General features: G+C 38.3%; 2 protein-coding genes across 4 annotated transcripts; both read right to left on the bottom strand.

Moving 5' to 3' along the window:
- Positions 1 to 1,836: 1,836 nt before the first annotated feature.
- LOC127933340 (matrix metalloproteinase-14-like) lies at positions 1,837 to 13,859 on the bottom strand. Its single transcript, XM_052530272.1, has 10 exons — positions 13,215 to 13,859; positions 7,826 to 7,974; positions 7,300 to 7,422; positions 6,622 to 6,929; positions 6,020 to 6,181; positions 5,629 to 5,795; positions 5,400 to 5,538; positions 5,146 to 5,296; positions 4,948 to 5,063; positions 1,837 to 3,699 (listed from the first exon to the last, which is right to left on the bottom strand). Exons 1-10 carry the CDS (start codon positions 13,299 to 13,301, stop codon positions 3,233 to 3,235), a joined length of 1,869 nt encoding a protein of 622 aa, XP_052386232.1. The 5' UTR covers positions 13,302 to 13,859; the 3' UTR covers positions 1,837 to 3,232.
- Positions 13,860 to 16,906: 3,047 nt separating this feature from the next.
- On the bottom strand, positions 16,907 to 25,036 carry LOC127933312 (sal-like protein 2). Of its 3 annotated transcripts, none has more exons than XM_052530223.1 (3): positions 24,542 to 25,036; positions 17,825 to 21,369; positions 16,907 to 17,664 (listed from the first exon to the last, which is right to left on the bottom strand). In XM_052530223.1, exons 2-3 carry the CDS (start codon positions 21,107 to 21,109, stop codon positions 17,527 to 17,529), a joined length of 3,423 nt encoding a protein of 1,140 aa, XP_052386183.1. In that variant the 5' UTR covers positions 21,110 to 21,369; positions 24,542 to 25,036; the 3' UTR covers positions 16,907 to 17,526. The 3 variants fall into 3 exon arrangements, with proteins under 3 accessions (XP_052386183.1, XP_052386164.1, XP_052386173.1); XM_052530204.1 differs by lacking the exon at positions 24,542 to 25,036 and adding an exon at positions 23,185 to 24,035; XM_052530213.1 differs by lacking the exon at positions 24,542 to 25,036 and adding an exon at positions 21,912 to 21,973.
- Between the last annotated feature and the right edge of the window lie 78 nt (positions 25,037 to 25,114).

The raw sequence follows: 25,114 nt of genomic DNA, 5'->3' as shown, positions 1-25,114 counted from the left end.
CAAGTGACTGACTTTACTTGAACAGATCACATCAGAACAGCATGAAAACAAACTCGATCACACATAGCAGGGTAATCTTTTCTTTGCCCAGGGACCTTAAAAAAAAAAAAAAAAAATGTGTTATAAGAGAGAGACTTGAAGTGTTTGTGGTGCTGCTAATGTTTTCAGTTAAGCCTTGTTTAAGAAAAAAGTGAGGTACTTAGCACAAACTGAGGAAACTCAACTCTACTTGCCTGGAGAAAGAGAGAGAGAAATGGAGGGAATTGTGGGCAGAGCAGAAAGTGCTGAGGTTGTTCTTCGTACTGCAGAATCAGCTGAGAAAAGTCTGAACTTGCTTAAAACGTGCACAGACAGAAAAAGATGGAGTACTTGTGTAGCGGGTTACACTCTGACTGCAATACATACAAAACACAGTGCCTTTAGGAACAACAAAAGCACTACTATTTAAAAAATTTAGGGTTGTACTCAACATTTATGATTAGACAGATGTCTGATCAAATTAAAGGTTGTATAATTTGCATTACATTAACAGTATGAGTACAGATAAGCTGTTTTTGTTCCCTCTCTCCCGTTGTGTGCTGGTATTGAGGCAGTTTGGGTTCCAGATGTTGTTGATGGAATTCTCCTTGATCGTTGGCCTCCGAATGTCCGCCCCCACCTTGCATCCCCAAAGCCTCGTGACTGGACCCAGAGTGCCAAAACATGATCCATCTCCAGACGCTTATTCCACACAGCAAGTACATTCGGCTGTCTTCATAAAAATGGATAAAAACACAATTAATTGAGTATCATCTCTCTCTTACACACATTTGAGCCTCAATAAGTATCTGGAAGTTGAATTATTTTCAGAGATGCACACACTCACATTATAGCAGATATGTTTCCTTGAAAAGAATGCCAAAAGGGTTTACAGAATTATAATCATTCCTGGTTTCACTTAATCCTTGGACCTAGCCTGCTTTTTCCGTCCCATTTATATGGCCAAGTGTTTCCGAGTGCCAGCAAAAAGTAGGAGAAAGTAGTATGGACAGAAATGACAAGGGGGAAAAAATGGCAATTCTATGCAAAAGAAATAAGCTTATGTATGGGCATCTAAGCAGGGTGTTTGTCTTATTGCGTGGTCATAAGTTGAGGAACAGAATAAGATGTGCTAATGTGAGACACGCTTCTTACAGGGGACTCTGGGAGGTAACAAGCGATTCGGAAAATGTGGCTGAAGAAGGCAAGAAGGCTTGGACTCGGATGCAGGTTAAGAGGAGCAGCTGGAGATTAGGACCGAGAACCGCTTTTCCTTTCACCTCTCTTCTGTGCAGGAGAGCGAGTGAGCTAAACAAACATGTTAAAGGGATAGTTCACCCAAAAAAAAAAAAATTCTGTCATCGTTTAAGTTACCAAATGTGTAAAAACTTGAATTTAGCAATAACCCTAAAGTTGGTTTTGGTAATGTTGGTTTTAGTGCCTTTTGTCATCCATTAAAAAAAATAAAATAAATAAAATTCCACGAAAGAAAGTATGTCATACAGGTTTGGAACGACACGAGGGTGAGTAAATAATGACAGAATTTTCATTTTTGGATGAACTTTACCTGGCAGTTTTATAATGTTCGTCAGACATCAAAAAAAAGAAACTGCAAAGAAAACTTACCAAATGTTTTATTTTTGACTTAAACATAAAAAAAGGTTTGAAACAAGCACAATCTATTTCTAGATGATGATCATCATCATTTAAATATTACTATTATTGTTGTTGTTGTTTTTTTAATTCAAACTTTAGATTCCCATTTTTTTTAAAAGCACCACAAGTTTTCAATAATTTCAAACACAAGCAGTGAAAATATCATTTATATATTTAAAACATTTATTTCAGTTCAAAAATACAAACCCACCCATTCACTTTCCCCTAAATTAAGGCCACTTCATTAGACATACATTATTGCCTGTCCAGCAGGACATTTTTAATGACAGTTGTTAAAATCAAAAAACACATTCTTGACATTGAGAACAATAACAATAGTAATAATCATGATGATAATGACATCATCATTATCAATAATAGTTATTTAAAATACAGTACAATATAAAGCCATACTACTGGAGGACACAGACAGACAGCACAGCTTTGCAGGCATTGTTAGTGGGATAAGTATCAATTATCTTTGGAATGGCACATGACTTTGGTTTCTTAACCTGAGTTGGGAGTTGCATGGGGTGGGAGCAGAACCCTGTGCTGGTTTAGTGAAAAGAATTACCTTTCATAACCCAATGCAAATAATCTTTCATGATATCTGGTAACTTTGTGCATATGGGAGCACTACAGAAGTAGTGGTGGTCCCATGGTTCAGCAATGGTTATACCATGGTATGTAATGATTACTATATTCATGCACTTAGGTATTTATATAGTACTAGAGAGAATGCCACGATACTATGGCACCTTCTTACCGACTTACCTAGTTCATGCATCCTTAAAGGATTTTAAAAAATAACAGAAATTACACTCATAAAAAGCAATTCCTGACTGTTTTAAATTAAAGTAGAGCTAGAAAAATGTTAATCTATTTTAATTCGTTTTTATTTTTTTCACAGAGGTTTAAGAATTTTTATTTTTTTTAGGTTTTTCATCAATGTGGACCCTGTAACATTCAATAACCATGGTAGTATGGTTTTGTTATTGAGGTTGCATGAGGCTGCTGGAAATGTGATGAGCATTGGCCGCAACCTGAGAGAAGTACAAAGTCTTCTGATTGAGACACGCGCTGTTTTCGAGGGTTAGAGTTCACAATTAGACATACAACAGCAATCACAACTTTAAAATGACATTTACAAAAGGCTAAACAAACAGCAAAGAGCTGGCGTCATTGGCTACACCAGAAGGGAAAGAAGAGAAAAAGATATTGAGAGAAGAGGGGAGAGATGAAGTAAAAGTGACAGGGGAAAAACAAGTACCGTATGCCTTTGTACAGCGTGCGGGAAGAGCTCGGCACTGGTGTGAAAGCAAAACGTTCAAAACCACTAATTACAAAATATAAAAATGCAGAGATTTGTCTGAGTGGCATCATTTCTAAAGTAAACAACAAAGGGTCCCTTTTTGACCAAAACCATTTTTAACTTGCTTTTCTCATTTTGGTTTTGCTTTGCTAGTAAATCCCCTTCTTGCATATGCTCAATTCTCAATTCTCTCCTCTCCTCTCCTCTCCTCCCCTTCCCTTTCTTCCATTATCTCTTCTCAAACATTTAAACCTTGTCCAGTAGGGAGCGTTGGCAGTAGAGCAAACGTCTCGGTGTGCCGTATCTGCGGAAGAAGAGAAGTGCTCCGAGCGTAAGGATCACGCAGACCAGCAACATGAGTGGCACCACGACAGCAGCCGCTCCTCCCCCGCTGCTGGGTGCGTCTTCAACCTCGATTATGATCACCTCTGTCTCCTCCTTTTTGCCTTCTTCCTCAGTCTTGTCTTCCTCGCGTGTGCGGTCACGTTCACGCTCCCGTTCGCGCTCCCTTTCACGTTCTCGCTCACGTTCTCTTTCGCGCTCACGCTCACGGTCACGGTCACTTCCTCCCCCACCACCACCACCTGTATTGGAGTCCTCGTTAGGACAGCCCATCCAATCCTTAAGTGCAGACTTGGGGTATCCAGGTTCCACTCTTAATAACTGGTTGTTAAACTTCCAGTACTTATTGGCTTTGTAGAAGTAGGTATAACCTGTAAGATTTAAGAGAGGAAAGGTCAGGACTATACAAAGGTAGCAATCTTTGGCTCAAAGCCTACATCCTGACATTGTTTTAATAAGTAAATCTTTTTTTTTTTTTTTTTTTTTTTATGTATGTCTTGTATTAGAGGGAGGCAGGACATTATTGTGATAAGTGAGGGAATGGGGGTCAGGAAATGACACCGGCCAGACTTGTATTCTAACCAAGTATAACGTGACAAATGATAAATGCTCTATAATCCAAATAGACTCCCCATGTTAAAATGCCCAACTTTACAGCAGAAAAAAAACATGTTTACAGCCTGGTGCAAAAAATTATTTTGGTCTATATAGCTAATTTTCCCCTTCATGACAACTGTGAGGGGGGTGAATTTTTTATCACTTTTTTATCACTCATCCGTTTATATTATATTAAGCCTTAAAGTTCTGCATAATAAAGGGCGTGGCCATTAGAGTGACAGGTGGATTGCCACTGTGGTCACCATCGTCGCGCTGGGTGGGCGTGGCTTCAGCAACCGGCTCCCGCCTTTTTGCCCATTTCCAATTACCCCGGAGTGACGCACTGCCAAGATGGCGACGGCCCGCTCCACAAACTTTTGGTTTCAAAAACTCTCTTCGGAAACCTATGGGTGATGTCACTACGTCCATGTTTTTATACAGTCTATGGTCTATATATATACACGTGTGTGTGTGTTTATTGTATTAACATCATCAAGGGGGGATTTATTTGATCAAAATAATAGAAAAAACAGTAATACTGTAAAATAAAAATAAAAATATTTTATTATATTTTAAAATGTTATTTATTCATCACAGGCAAAGCTGAATTGGAGTAGACATTACTTAAATATGCAGATTTTGGTGCTCAACATTTCTTATTGTGGATAAAGTGAAAGTGATATTTTTCAGGATTATTTGATGAATAGATAGTTCAAAAGAACAGCTTTTTCTCGAAATTGTGAATTGATTTCTATCAGAACATTTGAGTTAACAGAACTGTAGACTCTTTCAGAATGAACAGACAAATGCATAGAATAACTGGAAATGTGTTGACACATAGTAAGAGGTTGTGAATAGGTGTTTTCTTGTTTTACTGCATAGTTCTGTGTGCATGTGTCACATGACTGACCGTATAATAAGGTCTAGAATGGACAAAGAACAACCTTGTCAGAATAAAGAAGGGTTATTATTATGAAAGACTGGAGGTTGATTAAAAAAGCAAATGGCAGTGAAAGACTCACTTTGATCTCGACTCATGAATGCAGCCTTTATGTTGTCTGGAACGCCTTGCCATTTATTCATAGGTTTGGGGTAGTCTGGATCCACTGACTGCGTGTCTTCATTGTAACGATAATATCTGATTGAAGATCATAAATAGTTTCAGATCTAAGCTCTGTTTGTTCTCATGCCTTGTATTATGGAATATCAAAGCTACTGACTTGTTTCCTCTGAAATAGTAGGTGTAACCAGTAGGGGTGTACAGGAGGGCTGCATCTAGTTTGTCCTTTGGAAGACCACTGCCCATTTCTCTCAGAGTCTTGGGGTAACCTGACTCCAAGTTCGATTCAGTGAACACCCAAAGCCTATCCCCTGCAGGAAAGAGATGAAAAATGCTTTTACTCCTGGAGCAGTATCAGGCCAGTCAAAACCATCTTTTTTCCATTGAAATCATGTGATAGAAGAGGACTAGTACCTTTAAAGAAGACAAATTTCCCATCTTCTCTTTCGTAGGCAGCATTCAGATGTGTAGGCAGACCTCTCCAGAAATGTCCAATTGGCATGGGGTAATTTTCCATAACCTGATTATTACGAACGCGCCAGAACCACTTATCCTAAAACACAGGGACAGGAACTGTGATGAACACACATACTGCATGATATCCAACTCCAACCTACAGCATAAACACATATTCCATCCGTACCTTGAACACAAACATCTCTCCTCTGAAAATGGCGATGGTGTCAAAATGGCCTTCGCAGATGTCAGGACCAAAACTAGGTCCTCCGGGCCTGTATGGTGTGGGATATGGAGTGTGGTGGGGGGTCCGTGGGGTGACAGGTGGTCGCGGACGGCCTCCGGTGTTTGGTCCTGAACAATTCATTTTTTGTCATACTTTTATCCAAATGAATAAGCATATGCTAATGCTTTCTTTTGTGCCAGATAAATGGTCTGATTACAAGATTAAATATTATAGTGAAAGTGATTTAATAAATATATTGTAAACATATAATTTTAGTCTTAGTTAATGATAACCCTGCCTTGAACTATGGTGTGGTTAGCAGTTCAAGTTGTGATGATGTTGATTGTTTTACCATAAAGCTGCTGAATGCCTCTACGGTCATCTTCAGGAAGCTCAAAGTTGTCAGTGTCCATCCACTGGTAGAAGGGAGCCATGATGGCCGAGGGGTCATTCGAATGTTCCATTCCCAGGGCGTGACCCAATTCATGCACAGCCACCAGGAACACATCATTACCTGAATGAAAGTACGAGATAACCGTGTCAGTACAGGTACGATTTGGCTAAGTAGCATGCTGTGTAATTGTGCAGTACACATTAAAAACAACTATTTTGAGATGCTAAGAATAGACAGCACAGAATGACTGCTGAGAGCTATTATTCAGTTTTTAGGGCATTCAGTTCAGAGCAGGGAAATGTCAAAGACCAGCTTCTTGGATAGAGATGTTCCAAACATTTACATGGAAATGCAAGGCTGATTCTACCCAATGCAATTAAAGTGTGCACAAACAACATTTGCATGATCTTAAGTATTAATTCAAACCAAACATGTTTGAGTTGATCTAAACTCACTTAGTCATATCTAAACAAGAACCGCCATCCATACTGAAAAAAACAAGTGAGATCCTCGGGAGATCTCGAGTATTTCTGCTAACTTCTGGTGTTTGCATTCCTCACCCAAAAGGTCACGGTTGCCGATGGTCCAAGGCTCTGCTGCATCGAAGTGTGTGTCTCCTCCTATGCCATTGCCTGGGAAGTAAGCATGAGCCAAAAAGCCTCCCTCGCCATCAAACGGACTGGGGTCGCCATGGAAACCATCAGCGAAGAAGAGCATGATGTCAGCAAAGTTTTCAACCTTATCTCTGATGTCGTTGTAAGGGATCTCTCGGAATCTCAAAGGAGTAACGCTTTCCCACACTTTGAAGGCTTTTCTGATCGCCTCAAACGTCTCGTATTCCCCAACTTTTGGTGTGTAGTTCTGTATGCTGAGAAGAGATAAGAAACGGGGGAATTGGAGAGGCAATCAGAGGAAAGTAGGACATAGGAAAAAAAAGGAATATATGGAGGAAAGGGGGAGAGAAAGTGATTTACATTACAGAAAAGTCCCACAGGAATTTTGGCCTTGGCTGCAGCGAAGCAGAATCGTATAGTCGGCCAAAGATGACTTTTCCATAAGTGTGGTGCGTATTTACTAAAGCATAGCCAAAGCCATATCTAAATGTTTATGACAGCAAACCTCAATTAATCGGTAATGGCTTGGATGGGAGTTTTGTGCCTAAAATGACTTAATTACAGTTTAACATGCACTCCTCTTTTATTGATCTAGCAGAGGATGGAGTTAAGGTTGTCTCTTACCAGAATGTAATCTCATTTTTGTCCCATTTGAGTCCCTGGATTGCATAGCGCTTCTTTCTCAGGTTGCTTTTCAGTTCGGCTCCGAACTTGTCTGGGACGCCACAGCGGGGTTTCTTCATTGCCCTGGAAAGCACCGTCCAATACGTTAGATCATCCACCGCACAACAGATTTAATTTCAGTGATTTTGGACAGGATGGCCATTAATTTCTGTCCTCATATATTCTTCATCTTGCGTGGCTCATTGCACACCAGTGGAGGATTGCTGACACAATGATCTAGTTTTCCATTTTCTCCTTCCATGACTAACAACCATATAACTAATGGCCCAAAATAATTCCACAGAGATATCTATAAGCACTTGAATCTCCTAAACTAGCCACAGGTGTTCAAAAAATGCAAGGCTGATTCCATGGAGAGAAAATGGTATCATCTAGACCCAATTGTTGTTATTAACTGGACATGGAAACACTAATTACACTACACAGTAACCCTCTGCTGTTTCAATTACGTGGGCAGCTGACTTACTCTAGAGTACCAGAATCCAGGTTGCCGGTGACTGTCAGGCCGTAGAATCTCTGCATGGCAGCAATGGCAGAGGAGACGGAGTGAGGAGAGCGGGCCGTATGTGTGCGGAGATCACCAGGTGGCAAGTAACCGTATTGCTGCAGCCATGCCTAGAAAGCGAGAGAGAAAGAGACAAAGGTATTTATTATTGGAAAGATACCTTGTTTTGTTAATTTTTTTTAGCTGTGATATAATTTTTTTTCTGTTTTTAAATTGAGGTGCATGAGGTCATATTGTCATGAAGATATTAGTTCTGTTCACTGAATGCATCATTAAACTCATCATTAAACTTTTATCAGATTTTTTTTTTTTAGGTATTTGCAAAGAAGAAAATAAAAGGAAAAATAATCCTTATTTTGTCTTTTTAATAATGGTTATACTTGAGCAAAAAATAAACAAACTTGTTTTAAACTAATACATTAACAATGACTATTTTTTAAAGAAATCATTTTAACAGCGATTAATTTATCAAAAGTGACAGTAATTATTTTTAAATCGCAACAACAAAAAATAAAAATAAGGCAACCACAATATAAAGCAGCACACCTGTTTTCAACACTAAACATAATAATTTTTTAATGAGAACCAAATCAGCATATTCAAATTATTTCTGAAAGATCATTGGCTGCTGAAAATTCAGTTTTATCAGCACAGCAAAAAAAATAACGTTAAAAAAATAGAGCAAAAAAAATAAATAAAATAATTTGTAACAGTATTTCACAATATTATTGTTTTTATTATATTTTTTATCAAATAAATTTAGCCTTGGATGAGCATAAGCATTTAAAAAGAAAAACATTACTGACCCCCAAACTTTTTAATGGTTGTGTATATATTTTTTTTTTACCCCATTGGAATTGTTTTACACCCCACAAATGTTCACTAGATTCATCATTGAAATGAAGAAAAAACAAGGAAAGAAAATATAAAGTATATTCAAGATATATTTTAATTCTTGTTTTTTGCAATTTTGCTTCTCAAGTATACTTTATCTTATTTTTTAAGTATGGTTATACAATAGTTTTTACTGGAAAAGCAGGCAAAATACTGATTGAGAATGGAATCGGCTGGAATACATTTGACAAAACAAGAACTTCATTTAATGTTAGTAGGAGTGTAACTCACAAACCCAAGGGATCAGGCAGGGTTGCTTTTCACAATTCATGTCACAAATCACTTATAAACACTGTAATGGCACTTGAACTCAAAATGCACTTAAAGAAATACTTCTAAACAAATGAATATATCAAGTGTGTGTCTAGATTGATTTATGGCCTTGCTTTCCTTTTAGATAAAAGCAGTATCTTTATCTTGAAACTGAGTCAGTGGTGACACAAATGCATTTTTGTTTGTAGCAATATAGGATGATAGATGAGATAATGAAAGGTGAAATGTTACCTGTCTGTGACTCCCTCAGGGAGACAAATGCTGTCTCCAGTTAAAATTAAACTGTCACTCAGTAATTTACTGTTTCCCAGTTCTCTGGTTAATGCCATTGAAACCACAGAAACAGAGCCTTTATCCTGTAATCCCTCTTTCTCTTCCTCCTCCACCACTCTCTCTCTCTCTCTCTCTCTCTCTCTCATGCTACTGCAGGAATGAAGGGCAACAATGTAGAAACACACCCTGCAGGGTGTCAGTACACCCTCATTCAGCCGTAGCTCATACAGAGAAAATGATTTGGCTGTTATAGCTTGTGCTGTCTTTGTGAGTAAAAAGTCACCAGAAAGAAGTATCTCAGCATGATCAGCATGTTTTATGTTTGTATTGGTGCTCTCTGGCTGAATGTGTTTCTGATTGTGTGCTTTGGCAGCAGATGTGATTACGTCCACACGGTCAGATGCTTCAAAACATGTTTTCCAAGTTGATGTCATTTTTTAAGAACTTGCTGTTTTCTTGTACTTTTATTCCTCTGTTTTTCTATTTTTATTCCTCTGTTTTTCTTTTTGTTTGAGTGTCTCTTCTCATCTATGGTATTGTGAAATTTCTTAACTTCCACAAAGTTTCTTTCCATTCCTTTCTATAATCAGACATTGTGAGTCTGTGACTCAATCTCAGTCTTTCACAGCATAAACAAAGGTTCAGTGTGTAATATCCATATGAGGGAAAGAAGTGGCTGAGATTGTGATGAACGTGTCCCTTAAGCAGTCCAGCGACTGAAATCAGATCAAATTGAAATCACATTCTGGTAAGAGACACCATACCTCCATTCTGCAGGATTAATAACATGCAGTGAACTGAAAAAGGACAAAAATCATGACTGATGTCTTTGCTGTTGTGCAACATTACTTGCCATCTCTCAAAAACAACTTTAAAATTAAAATTCAAACACCACCCCCGGCAGTGTCTACCTCTTTTTGCCAGTAATTTCTGTCTTCCTCATAGAGGAACTCTTCTCCACAAAAACAGATGTCCTTAAATTTTCACATAAAAGTTAACTCATTATTCCCCAAGGTTATAAAAACAATTTGGTCACGTATGATTCATATGAAATACTGGCTGTGCCATCCTTCACTTCTGTGGTCTGCTAAAGTGGCGGTGCAAAGTCACAACACAAGATGACCAATCTCTGATTATGTCGTTATACTAAGAGTCAAGTGTTTGTAATTTTTATTATTTGAAATAATTAATCAGGTGATCTCATAGCCACCCAAAGCTATTTCAATGACAATTTCTAAGTTTTAATATAAAGAAAAAAAAATTAACACCTCTCACGGATAGATGTATAGATCACATTCAAAGCAATGGAAAACCAAGTCATGACTTCAGGCATTTAATTTTTTGCAAGGTATGACAGTGTGCAAGAATTTTTCCCTATCTTTTTTGATACATAAAGGAGCAACAGACACCATTTTGTGTTTGAGCGCATATGCACATTAAAATCAGAGAGACTTGAGAAAAAAGACATGCAATTTTAAGGGAAAATGAGTCACAACTTCCATTTGCTCTGGGCCAATAGAATAACACAGAATCTGGGTGAGCGTGTGGTGAAGCCAAATCATAAAAATGCGGTTCAACTGCTCAGGTTACGCTAATGAACCTCAACAGCTGGCTATCAACACTGTACCATCAACACAAGCTCCATAGGAGTTTACAAAACAACAAGTTACCGCTGAAGTTTATCAATCACGAAAACTAAATTTACTCTGCAAATGAATGCATTGAAGTCCCTTAATTCCTTGTTTTTCATTTAAAATTCGTATAAATTCTATTCTCTTGATAAGTGTTTTTTTTTTAAGGAAGAATGTATTCCAATGTCATTATTTAATTTTCAATTATTTTATGTTTTATTTATTTTTAAAGAATGGTTGGATGCTCTGTGGAAAAAGTCTGAAGTTACTATTTATACTCATCTTTCCATGTGTTTTATAGATCAGTGGGTCAGATTTTTACACTTGAGGCACTTGGCTGTTTGATGAAAAATTATATTTTCAAATGGAAAGAGCACAATGAGAACATTACTATTAAATAGGATGTCGGGACTTCCCATACGTCTCAGACTTACTGCAAAGAACTGTGGGTTGTTTTGCCTTAAGTGACACAGGAACTGGACAATTTGTAGTTTGAGCTCATTTTTCTGTTGTTCTCTTGCTTCTGAAAATGACATCACTTTTCATCCTACAATAACTTCTATTCTTTAGGGCAGACTTACATCATTCACACCCCACCACATTTCTTGTCTGAAAAGATCAACTAAATGTTTCTTTGTGTCTCTTTTCTGTAACTTGCCACCCCCTTCCACATCCCACTTCCTTCCATACGCTTTGACTTGACATCACTAACTGTTGGCATCATCATCTCACATCTGTCCTAAAGCCATGTGGTCAATGCCGTACAGAAAATCCCCTGACCATTTCCTCTGGTCCTGTCCTAAAAAAAGTTTTGTGACTGGCTACATGTGGCCAACTGCACATCCCAATAAAGCACTATGATGTACAACTCCCTAGAAGTTCTTCATAAATGTAGTGGCACTCTTCGGGTGATTTATTCAAAAAGTCTATCACAAATAGCATGTCATGGTTGGTTTTTCACCAAAAAAAGGGAAGTGGATACTGACAGTAATATTGTTCAAAACCTCAGGTGTGCATGAGTTTGCATAAGGATATCCTTAAGGAAATTAGGAGAACTTCCTCCAGGATTGTGATGACTTCCTGTTAGACAAAATGGAGAAAGAGAGGAAGAAAAGAACCCCTCCTCTCTTTTTTGACCATAACTAAGGACAGATGTCATCTATTACATCCCGCAGCTTATAGGAGCATAACAACATTTTCCCCCCAAACTCATCCTCAGCATATCCATCCACATGACTTTTCTTCCTGTTTTCTTGTGGTAATTGGTCGTTTTTTTTTTTTGCATCCTCAGCATCTTTCAATCTCTGCGGTCTCTCACTTGACCTTAATTCAGAATCCTCCAGTCCTCTCCTGTTTTCTTAATTTGTTCTTTGATCACTGGGCAGAAATATCAGAGATTCTTAAAGCTAAACATCTGTGACTGAATAATGCTGCTGGCTGCCAGCTGGTAAAGAGTTTGCCATATAAAGATTTGATTTCAGAAGCTCATGATGGTAATAATATCCATAGTATAATCCTTTCTGGATTTCACTCAACTTTTTAAAGTTATTTTTGGAAATTAGTGTGACATAATTAGATGTGTACATTCTATATGCATAGTTAGAAAAATCTCTTGAAAACATGGAACAGTATATTTTTTTTTTTTATAAAAAATTAAAATGAAGCATATTTTAGGACCTTTAAGTTGATTTGTGTCATTATTTTCATTACATTTAAGCATATTGCCTCCTGAAATGTCTGGATGTTTCGATTTCATTTTATTTTATTTTATTGGTTAATTCCTTTTATTTTTAAAGAATGATTCTTATAAGATTCTATAATTACTGTCATATTTTTATGATGATTATTTACAGACATGTAAAAATCCATAATGTGAATGAGATTTTCTGTACTACTAAAATGAAAATTGTAAATAAAAATTTGTTTTAATGGTAATGCAAAAAGGCTTAATTTTCTTTATTCCAAATATAATATATTTTTTACATTTTTCCACATGTTATTGACAGGTATTGAGAGATTCACACTACCAAGACTTTAAATTAAGGACCCTAATATACATACATATATATATATATATATATATATATATATATATATATATATATATATATATATATATATATATATATATATATATATACAGCATGTACAGACATTTACACACAAAAAAAAAAATATTCACAACATAAAACATCTGCTACATCAATAAATCTGGATGCGTTATCACTAACGTAATACATATCAGTGTCTCGAGAAAAATGCACTAATGTTATACTCACCTCAGGTTTCGTGTCTTGTTTTGAGGACGATCTGTGCGCGCACACAAATATTAGGAGCAACAGCTCCGTTAACCGTCTCCAAATCATTCTTCTGTCGATGAGTCCTTTTTGAAAATACGTTAGTCAATCTTAATAAAGTTTGGCTGCTTTTGCAACTGTCAAAACATAACCACGCTTTAAAAATTACGCCTATCACTTCTTTTGTGGTAGAAAATAATCGAGTAATTTGACTTCTCCAGGAGAAAGGGAGAATGTTGAAGTTGATCAAAATGTAAACAATTACTGCTATAGATTACTATTGCATCGCAGTGACTGATACTCTATAGTCATAAAATCATACTTTGTTATGTAAAGTTACTAATCGCTGATAATGTTGCATCGACAGAACGCAGTATGAAAGATTAACATTCCGTGCGAAATTTCTCTTTGTCTTGTTTCTATTTCATTGCGTTAGTTGGTTCAAATCTTCGAGTTCATATGCACTGCAGCCCCTTTCTCCGGGCTTGCAGACGTGGAAAAAAAATCGGTAGGAAGAAAAAGCCCTCCTTCCTCAACTTAAGCCCATCCCGCTCTTCAACTGCTCGAACTTAACGGCCTTGCTGACGACCTTGTTCTGCTTTGCTTGGCTCGACCTCGTGGGCTGAGAAAATACTTCATCTGCCTCAGTTCTTCCCTCTAACTAGCTTTTGCCATTTTAATTCATGGTTTTACTTGACAGTCGTTTTGTGTTTACCATAGGCTATGACTTATGACTGGTCAAAACAATGCTAAAGCAAACAAGCATGACAAAATGATTCATTTCAACTGTTTTAATGGAGGGGAAAATACGCATGATGCCAGGACATTAATTTAATTAATGTAATTTAACTGTTTATGTTATTTTGACAGCCGTAAAATTAAATATGGGTGTATATAAATTTAAATTAAATTAAATTTCTGCATAAGGAAGTCATTGGAAAGCCCCCCCACCATGATAATATATTTATATATGTGAGTGCATATTCTATTTAGATGTTTACTTATTATTTATTTACCTATTGATTTACAAAATTTTTAGTTTCAAGTCAAGTCAAGAGGCAATTATTTGTCATTTGCATAGTTAACACTGGGGAAAACTGGGCATAGAAATGCTTGTGACGATGCTCAGACAGACAGCGACAATAATAAAACATAAGACATAGACGTACATGGAGAGCACTGAGGTTCTTGAGTGACTACAGTGCCCATAGACAGAAAGACATGGACAGAGTATTATATGCCCATAAGTGGAAGTAACAGGTACAATAAAGTTAATCAGTGTTAAGAGTTATAGTGTTCATAAGAAGTCCTCCTGAGGTAATATTATGATTACTGGGGTAGAACTGTCTAAAATGTCATCGTAGATAGAGCTACATGGAGAAAAATTAAAGTGGCAGTGCAAGTACAATGAAAGTAAACATAAGAGCAACATGTCTTCCGTTTTTTTTTTTTTTTTTAGATGGAGAACAGCTGATTGTTAAGTAAAAGTTTGGGACCATTTGAAATAGTTTACATTTTAAAACGTGTTTTTATCCAGGCTCCCATAATCCATTATTTTATGATTCACACCTTTATGTCTTAAAGTCTATCCACCTTTATCCTGACGTAAGGTAAAAATGGGGAGACTTAGGTCTCTGCAGAGAAAAAGTGGGCGTTTATGACCTTGTGGGTGTTTTCAAACTGCTGGGTTTTTCTAAATCATGCAATCAAAATGATCCCCCTTACCTAACCCCACTCCTAAACCTACCATCACTATGACGTCAGCCAATCAGGTATCATGGTTTAAAAACACCCTGATCTGGTAACTCCCATTACTTTCCTGCGCCGTCCACTGATCTATTTGTAAATTCTATGGGTCTGTCTTCCGGTCTGATTTTGGTCCAGCTATTTTTATGTGTACTAAACAGTTGGTTTTGCTGCTTGATATTGAAAATTGATGTGTCTCGTATCATATTATTTGAATCTGTTATCTTAATTAAGAACACACTGCTTTACTGCACTTTGTTATTCTCCTTGTATTTACGGTTATTTAACGCGGCTAATGAAGCGGAAGTCTCACACATAGGCTTACTTCCGCGTTGAGGAAAAAGGTGGATAAGCGCTAAGGTTCAACGGCGCCACCTACTGGTGTGATTATGTCATTGTATGTATAGTATATAAGAGAAAAATATATTAATATAAAGAGACTAATAATTAGCTTTCCTTTTTTATTTTTGGTAGAGCTTCTTTCCTTGTTGCTGGGTGGGAAGATGGAATTGAAAACCTACTTCTATCGAAAGGTTCAATGATGTTAGGGTATGTTTGAATGCAACATAAGGTCCGTTTGAACATCCTGGTGTTTGAAACTTTTTGTATGTGCTGCTATATCTGTCTATGGATGTACTGAACATCTGTGAATTTCTCCAAAAGTAAGACATTCAGTATGTAACAAAGGCAAAGATGGTTTATTAATATTTTTCCATTGCTCTGATCCAAGGTTTTGTACTTAATATGGTAGATTTTGTTGAAGTGGTGCATTGGCCTTGGATACAAGCAGTTTCCAAATGTCACCCCAGCCACGAAGTCCAGCTTTGTGAAATTTACGAATAGTCTACCCTGTTAGTGAGCTTACACACGTGACCATCTTAGATGCAGCATTTTGTAATTGTAATTCTGCAAACTATTTTCATGCAAATTTAGTACCATACATACAGAATTGGAACATCACACCAATATACACATACTGCTCCACACAAACACAGACTACACTCTGCTTCCTTCTGTCTTCCTTATGTGCCTCTGCATGGTTGTCATGGTGCAAGAGATTAGAGGCCAGTCCTCAGACAGATTGTCAACACTTCCTCCGGTTTCTCCCTCACTGCGCTTGATGTGGCACACACAGAAGCAGTGCAGAGGAGTTTGATTGTGTTAGGGAGTGAACGGATTAGGGATGCCTGTATTTGAAGAAATCTGTGTTTCCCTCAGACCACCAAGGAAGAATAACATCACTGTAGATGAGATTTATACTCTAAAAAACAGCAAAGATTGAGCATGATTAAAATAACTCCATATTCTAGTTTTTTTTTTGTCATGAATAAACTGGTTTTTATTTCCTTTTTTATCTTTTAGCTGTACCATGAAACTACATATCACAGTCAGACTCATAAACCCAATTCATTTCTATAGAAGATACATGTTAAAGTATCCAGACAAAGAACAAACATCACCGAAGAAATAAACATTTTTACCAAGAATTATAGAAAGGTTACCTTTTAAGCTAGATAGTGGTTCATCTTAGAATCATTCGATTTATTTCTACCTTTTTCAATAGCTACACTGACAATATTAAAGTAACAAGAGCTTACACGGACATACAGGTTTGTTAAACAATCTTACCTGACTCTTTAGTCTAGTTGATGTTAAGAGCCGTATATTGTCTAATACTATACAGCTGGACAGGACAAACATGGACACAGTTTGACAAGTCATATTTACAGTTTGGTGTTTTGGTGCTTCCCAACTGATAAACTGTTAAGTAAAAGCCTGAAGATTTAGTACAAGTCAAGAGTATTTCATGTGAATTTACATAATGCCAATTTGATGACGTGTGTAAAATATCTTGAGCTTGAATTTTTGACCAAAGGTTGATAACAATGATTTGTGCATGGCTGCCCTGGAACAAGGTATCGACAAGATGTGTTTTATATTTCTTAATTTGAAACACATTCCCTCCAAATTTTACCATCCTTTATAGATTGTGATAAAAAACTGCATATTTTGTTGTATAAGAATAGAGAAATGGTTTACCAATAAAATAACTCTTAGTGAGAAAGTGATCAATTATGTCATCATTGGCTTAATAAATTTTGGTCTGTTCCTCCCCCAGAGCAATTGTTCAAATCCTTAGCTACCTTAAGATCTTCACTTTGGAAAAGTAAACAAATCCATCTTACCTAACACAGACCAAATAATTAACATTCATCTAAAAGAACATCACATAATATTCAAAGAAGTTATATAAGATATATTTAGACATCATTACATATTTTAAAATACACAATGCAGGTATTTTAGCATAAAAGATCTGGGTTAAAGATCAGGGACATTTTCAAAACCAAGAAATAATGCTCTATGTGTTTACTCTGTGCACATGAGTGGGGTTGTGTTTTTTTTTCTTCAGTCAAAACTCTTAGTCCAAAATAGCCTTCAGGTTCCATCCCATTTGTCAGCTATTTAATTCATTTTAACACTTTGTTTCTGATTTTTTTTTAACAAGGTCTAATGGAGAGCTCGCTGAGGGCTTGGATCAAGAAACTCACTGATGTCCCGGTGGCAGGAAGGTTGCAAGGTGGTGAGTTTGTGACCGCTCATGATGCAGCACTCTCTCTGGGCCCTTGGTCTTTGCAGGAGCTCGGGGTGCCTTGACGACTCCTCCATGGTGCTTCATGTGTCCCTAGAAGTTATAGTAAGAGATGTTATTTAATTATCATTAAACTTTCAAATTGTATCAAGACAAGGATGAAAACCTCTTGACTAACTATCATATGCTGAACTGTATATTCACCCTAGATGACAATAATTGCTTAGCTTAATGAATTCAGAATGCCAATCACCTTAAGTCCACTGCGACTTGCATACTCTTTTCCACATTCAGAACAGTGGTATATTTTTTTTTCTGGCATTGGAGGTGGAAGACTGGGAGTCAGTGATATGCATACAGTTGATTCTGTTCTGTCCATTTCAGTTCCTGTTATATCTTTATCCACTTTATCCTTTGCAGTTGAACTACAGTGAGCTTCCATTAGGGTCTTCTGCACATGTGTGTCACAATCCTCAGTCTCATCCTCATTTGTCTTATTTACAGTGTCTGATACCGTATCTGCATTAATACTCAAATCTGGACTTGTTCTTTGTCCATTCTTTGGTGTTTTATGTATTTTATCTTCCGAATTTTCTTCCTTAGGGAACTCTTGGGGGATTAATTTGGATGTTTGGAGAAGGCTTTGGTCAGGCTCCTCTAGGTGTACTATATGAGAAGATGCACTGTCAGATCTCAGCGCGAGGAGAGAAGGTGGTGTTGATTCTGTTAGTGGTGGAGGAACTCTGGATGCATTATGTGCTTGTATACTAAGAAGATCCTCCAGATTTGATCTGGATCCAGAGCAAGGAATAGGTGAGTCACATATATTTTCACTATGTTCACAGTCATCTCTTAGTGGACTTGCTTTCTTCAGAGCAGAGGAGCATGATATCTTTTTATCTTCCAAGAAGGTAGTGTTGCTAGAAATTTCAAAAGATAGTTCATCAGTGGTAGAAGGACCAGTCGTTGCTGATGCTGACTGGGTGGAAGGAATGAAAAGGGAGGCTGCAGATTCCACTGGAGAAGGTACACTGATTGAGAGCTCAGGGGGATCAGCTCTGAATATTATAGGTGAATGAGGGGTTGGATTCAGGGATGGGTCAGAGGTTAGGTCTAAAGGTGGTACAAAATTTGAGCTAAGTGAAGCCGGTGGGTTAGAGGTTATGGGACATGCTGTAGGAGCAGTACTGACAGCAAGGGATTCAGTATGTCTAGAATCCGAAACTGTCTGTAGATCAGCATCCAGTAACTGAACATCTGTAGCACTAGGGCTGTTTTCTGAAGCAGAGAGCTCAATAGACTCAGAATGGGACAAAATATCACATTCTGTTGAGGTATCTGGCATGTGCTCTGGTGGTAGCTGTCCTCCTAAGTGCATGCGGATATGATGTTGTAGTACAAGGGCATTGGTGAACTTCCGCTGGCATAAGGGGCAAGAATTCTGGGCACGACTGTTTGGAGGGCGGGCACGGTGGGTGGCAAGATGTGCTCGAAGGCTTCCTTTAGTTGAGAAGGAACGACCACATAGCTTGCATGGGAAAGGTCGCTCACCTAAATGTGTAGCCTGGTGCAAACGTAATGCTCTTGGGCAGCTTAGCACCCTCAGACACACACTACACTGATTAGGGGCAAGTGTCCCAGCAGAATTCATAAGTCCTAGGTAGGGTGACTCCTTGCTGAAGAGGGATGATGGTATTTGGATTGTAGATGATGGGAGTGAGGTGACCACATTAGTACTGAATGTGCTTGTGCTCATTAAACCACTGCTGCTATAGCTTAATGCTCCTGCTACACTATGGCCACTGGTAGAATTCTCCCCAATGGATGAAACCCACTTTGACTGACCTTGTGGTTCTTTTTCCAACTTCTCCACCAGCTTCTGCAGCTTCGATGTGTCCGAGGTTGGGGTCGAGATGGAAGGGGTAGGGGATGATGCTGTGAACGGGAATGCGATGTGTTGTTGTGGGGATGACAGGAATGATCCAGCTGGAGTTGTTGGCCTGAGATACCCATGGCCTGGATGGTGCTGATTGGAAGATGCTGGGAAGAAGATTTTGGGTAAATTGGCAAGCTGTGAGTAAGCAGAATGGGGGAGCAAAGTAGGTATTGGTGGGGTGTTCTCATCAAAGCGTTTCACTCCTTTATACACCCCAGCAATGGAGGAGGTGGAGGAGGCAGGAGCTGAAAGAAGTGTGGATGCCAGAGTGGATGGTGATGAGGATGTGATTGAGGAGGTAGTGGATGTAGAGGCTGCAGCAGCGGCAGCTGCAGCAGCACGATTGAGCTGAATGAGAGAGTGTGCAGTGGTAAGCAGGGCCAAATCAATACTAGGAGGAAGAGATGAGGTTGTAGCACGTGTTGAGGCAGTAGTTCCCTCAGGACTGTCACCACACATATCATCCTCTTGCTGTTTTTGATGCCTCTGAGTAGCATTTGTATTGGTGGAGGTCTGTGTTTGCGCTGGTCCTCCCATTGATCCTCCAGTTACAGATGCAAAAAGTGAACAGGGAAACAATGAAAAAGAGAGTTCAGGGTTTTGCTCACGATGCCGCAAGAAGTGGACTTTCAGGTTCCCTCGTGTGGTGAATCGACTGAAACATACAGGACACTGGTAAGGACGCTCCCCTGTGTGTGAACGCAAGTGTATTTGGAGGGATGAATCACTGCTGAAGAGTTTCCGACAAAATCGGCATGCATGCTGCATACGCCCGGACGATAAGACAGCTGTACCTCCTTGAGCAGAGAGTTTTGGATCCTGTGAGGGGACTGAAGGGACAGCAGCTGCTGGCATTGATTGGTTTGGGAAGGTCACACCACTGTGTCCACTAGCTCCTATGGTGAATGGTTTTTGAGATGGAGGGCCAAGAGAAAGTGTGAGTGGATAGTTTGAGGCAGCAGGTGTAGACATTGATGAAGATGTGGAAGCACTTGTATGACTGGTGAAGCTTGCTGGAGTAACTACCCCACTATCATACTGTGCTTTATGGGGTCGTAAGACATTCGAGAGAGGGTGGACATGTTTGGAGGACTTAGAGGTGGTCTGAGGGGGTAGCAGGGATGAGAAACAGGCCAAAAGAGGAGCCACAGAGGAAGGGGGAGGTGATGACTTTGGTCTGGAGGATCTGAGGTTGTTATCAGAACCTTTTAAACAGAGCTGTGGCAGAGATGGTAGTATAAATGGTTTTGAATCCACTTCACAAGATTCTCCTCCCAATCTCAGTACTTGCCTACAGATTTCTTCAGTCATCTGCATCTGATGAATTTGCCTCTGCTGCAGCACACGTAGCTCCTCCAAGATGAAAGCAATACTGACGGGTGCACATGCTGGGGCTGAAGGGACCGTGCTTGGGCTGGAAGAGGGTGTAATTGGACTTGGGGGACCCTGAGGTACAGAATTGGGGCTTCCAGGATGTGGAGGCACATAGAGAGAAGCAGCAGCAGATGAAGATGAAGAGGAGGTTGTGGTTGCTGACACACCTAACTTTGGAGAAGCCATGGGTAAATGAGTGTGGAGGATAGATGGTGCAATGGTAGTCATACACCGATTAGTAGAACGAGATGGGATATCAGAAATTTGGAAAAGGTGAGACTCTGTGATGTTTGAAGCAAATTGTATCGGCTGGCTGGGGATATGATAGACACAATGGCTGGCTCGAGTCAGAGAAGGTTTTGTGAGCCTCTCCACTGGTGGGCTTGGGTTTAAGGAAGATTGGCTGCCTTGAGTTGTTGAGTATGAGAAAGAGCAGGAAGAGTTCTTTGCAAGAGTAGAGGTGAGGGACTTCACTGCCAACTGCTCGTCTAAGAAATGTGAGAGAAAATATTTATGCAACAATTTATGCCATGCAAATAATTAAACATTATTTTACTTCTGATACTGCTAGTCTAATGTTTATAATGCATGTCAAGTACAATGCAAGAATATAAAATGGTACCTGTTCAGGAAATTCTTTGATTATTAAACAGATATTGTTGCATAGGTATGTTTCCGCTATTTTAATACCGATTAGACCGATAAAGGTAGCCACTACAATACATATATGAGAATAATTGTCACTAGTACTGTTAGTGTACTATTAAGTCATTCTAAATTTATTAATTAATACAAATTAATGTATTACATTGAGTAATTTAAATTAGTTGTAACTGTATAGATTATATTACACAATTAGTTTAGCAATTTAATAAATTTTGTTTGCTTTCTGCCACATTATTGATGACATTGGATTAGCAAAGCTGATAAGCCCAAAGGCCTTTAGCCTTACAAACCAAATTTGAACCTTTAGTACTTTTACTTTTCTTTAGGTTGTTATCTTTATTGCTTTCCAATTTTATTTACTCACCGCTTACACAAGTTTCACCAAGGAAACATAGCATCTGACCTGGTTAGAAACACTGTATTAGTATAAAAGGCCAACCTAAGTGTAGTACTGCTCTACTAGCCAAGGCTCCCATCAATGGCACATACTGTGCCACTTGAACTCCCATTATCATAAACCTTCAGCAACGTCTTTTTAATTTCAATATATGTTTCTATTATCATATCTCATAAAGTATGAAGAACATAATGTGTACTTTTAATTTCCACCTCATTTTTAGCCAGCCTTGTACATTGCTGTTTCTCTCTCTCTCTCTCTCTCTCTATCCCCTCACTCCCTATGTTCTGAAATCCCATCCTTCAAGCAGCTTACAATGCTTTTAGCACCACTAACAGCCAACTTTGTTTCCACAGCAACAATAAACACGGACAATGAACCTCGCCACAAAATTCCCAAACCCCTTCACCGACTCACCTACCCACACTAGTAAGTAAATATATGCCATTACATCTCGTATATTTAAAACAAATCTTCTGTCCTAACTTAGCGAAGCCTGAAAGGTCAGTGAGCCTTTCTGTTGTCACCTGTTGAGATTGCTTAAAATAAGTGACCTTCAGCATCAGAGCCATATCCAAAAAAACTAATGTGATTTACAGAAGACATAATAGCATGAATACAAACTCATATGAAAAGATGCATAAAGTGTTGCCTGTACTTCAAGAACTCTAGAATTTAAGTCACAGATCAACACATTCTTATGCACATACTTCCTGGCAGTTAATGCCTGACTGCACGACCACAAAGCCTTACGGAGACAATGAAGTCTCATGGCATTCCCGTTAAGGCACTCAAGTGTCTCCTCCTTTTTCAAAGTATTCCACCTTTTTCCACAACAATTTCTAATCCCCTTTTCAAAATCCAGTTTAGTATATTACACAGCTCTGTTCCCTTTATGTACGCTTCGCTATTTGTTCTTCTTTTTTCTTATCATTCTCAATAACCATACATTTAATACCATGGGCGGTCTAAATTCCAAGCTTAGGTGAAAGATAAAAGATGAATGATGAAGATGAAAAGTACTAATTGGACATTTGACAGAAGCTGCTGGGATGTAACTATGTCCAAATATAACAGAAATTCCTTTTATTTTTACCTTCTTTTATTTTTCTTTTCTTAAAATGAGATCAGATATTTGAAACATTTGAATCTGCTGATGTCACTGCAAATGATCTCAAATGACATGGCTCACTGACAGAAACAATGGAGCTATCTTACTGAACAGTAAAACATTTCTCACCATGTTGAAGTAGCCATGAAGTGTTGAGGATGGGGCTGAAAAAGTGCTGAGGTCTTTTCTGTTTCCGGCGTGACATGATGCAGGGGAAAGTCAATGGCTAATTGGCCCATGGGTTGAAACAGATTGAAAATCTTTCTCTTTGAGCTAAATTACAGTAAATCTCACTGCATCAGTTCGGAAAAACAAATATAAATCCATGTTTCATTTATATAGAAAGCCACAAGGCCAAATGCTAAGGGCATACATGAGCAAGCAATGTCTCAAAAGTGTCTATTCAGTGTCTAACTAAAATCCAAAGACAACTCTCCACCTCCTTTTCCCAGTTTCTCTCTCAAACACAGTCTCGGCTTGTTCTCTCTGCATTTGCATTCAAATAACGCACAACACCACCTACTCATGCATATACCCCTCCTTTCCCCTACACCCCCAAGTTTTAAGGCGTTCCCCTGAACATTTTTTCAAGTCTCAGTACTACGTTTTTAATAATTGGAAACCAGGTAAGAGCATGAAGGGCTGAGATAAATTATACAGTGCAATTTTTTAAACACTGATAGACATTTCATACATTTTTTTTATATATTTCTTATAGCTTACTGCAAAGAATCTTTCAGGGGAGCACATGTATTCATAGTTATATTTATAATATTTGTTTAATAAAGTCATTCATTCAACAGGCCTACATTAACTTTCATTAGAAGTTAAATAAGGCCTGAGATTATCTGATGTCAGTGGCATCATGACAAAAATAAAATGTAGGTCTGATAATAGAATTTGAAACAATCTACATGTTGACTGTCTGCAATTCAGATATGTCCTGCTTTCAGATGAGGTTTCAGTAGCTTAATCTGAAAAATAATGGTATTTATTTTAACAAACCATAATACATCCTTGTCCTTAACAGAACTATAGCCTATATTTCATGTACATATGTTTCTCTTTTATTTTTATTTATTTATTTATTTTTGTATTCATTTGGCTTTCACAGTTTTTGGTTATGCACACAATCCTTTGATATGGCACATACAGTAATTATACCATTTGTATCATAACGTAAGATGAACAGGGAACAAAACATTTTTATTAAAATGATATTCATGATAAAATACATTAAAGGGTTTAGCTAGCAGTCCAATAAACGCAATTAAACGCTTCGTAAATTTTTTGTACAAATGTCATAATTACGTCAGCCAAATGCACGAGGGAACTACAGCTCTACTGTACGCGCGACCTGTTGCATCCTCCGGCGCGCGCTCTATGATCATAACCGATTATGATTCATATTTCTTATGACTATATGAAATACTTTGACGTAACTGAAATTTTAAGTGTAGGGCTTGTAAATGATATAAACACTTACCAGTAGACGATAATCTTTCAGGAGTGTTTTCAAAATGAGGATATTGTACGTCGTACAGCGTCTGGTCGTAACATCATCGTTGCTGTTCCGGCATTTTGCCACCGTGATGCGCAGTCTGCTCTGACAGCAGGCAGTTCGACATCTAAATTATTTATATGCTGTACTGTCTTAAGTACACACTATATTCTGTTGTAGTCGTGACTTTGCTCACTCATTGTTCAGTGTTTGGTTTGACTGCACATTGAGATTTCGTGATATTTCGGTTCTTGTCATTCCCATAGTCCTTCCCTCCCTCGCGGCTCTGCTTCCTTTGTATTAGGTAAAAATGGCCCTCTCCCCGGCCTGTGCCTTTGTTTAGCACATTAATGCTGCAGCATCGACGGATGTCTGTCTGAGAGTCTGTCGGTCCGATCCGGACACTGTCTCTGCAGAGTAATTAACGAGCCGTTACGAGACACGGTTGTTTTAACATGCCAAATAGAGTGGCTTTTGCGTTTGCTTTCGGTTTGTGACATTAAGGTTCGTTTTCTTTTTAGATGACGTAGCCTAATTAGACTTTTTTATTTTTATATT

This window comes from Carassius gibelio, chromosome A2 (genome assembly GCF_023724105.1).
Source record: "Carassius gibelio isolate Cgi1373 ecotype wild population from Czech Republic chromosome A2, carGib1.2-hapl.c, whole genome shotgun sequence".
Lineage (NCBI taxonomy): Eukaryota > Metazoa > Chordata > Actinopteri > Cypriniformes > Cyprinidae > Carassius > Carassius gibelio.
This window is presented reverse-complemented; position numbering and strand designations above follow the sequence as displayed.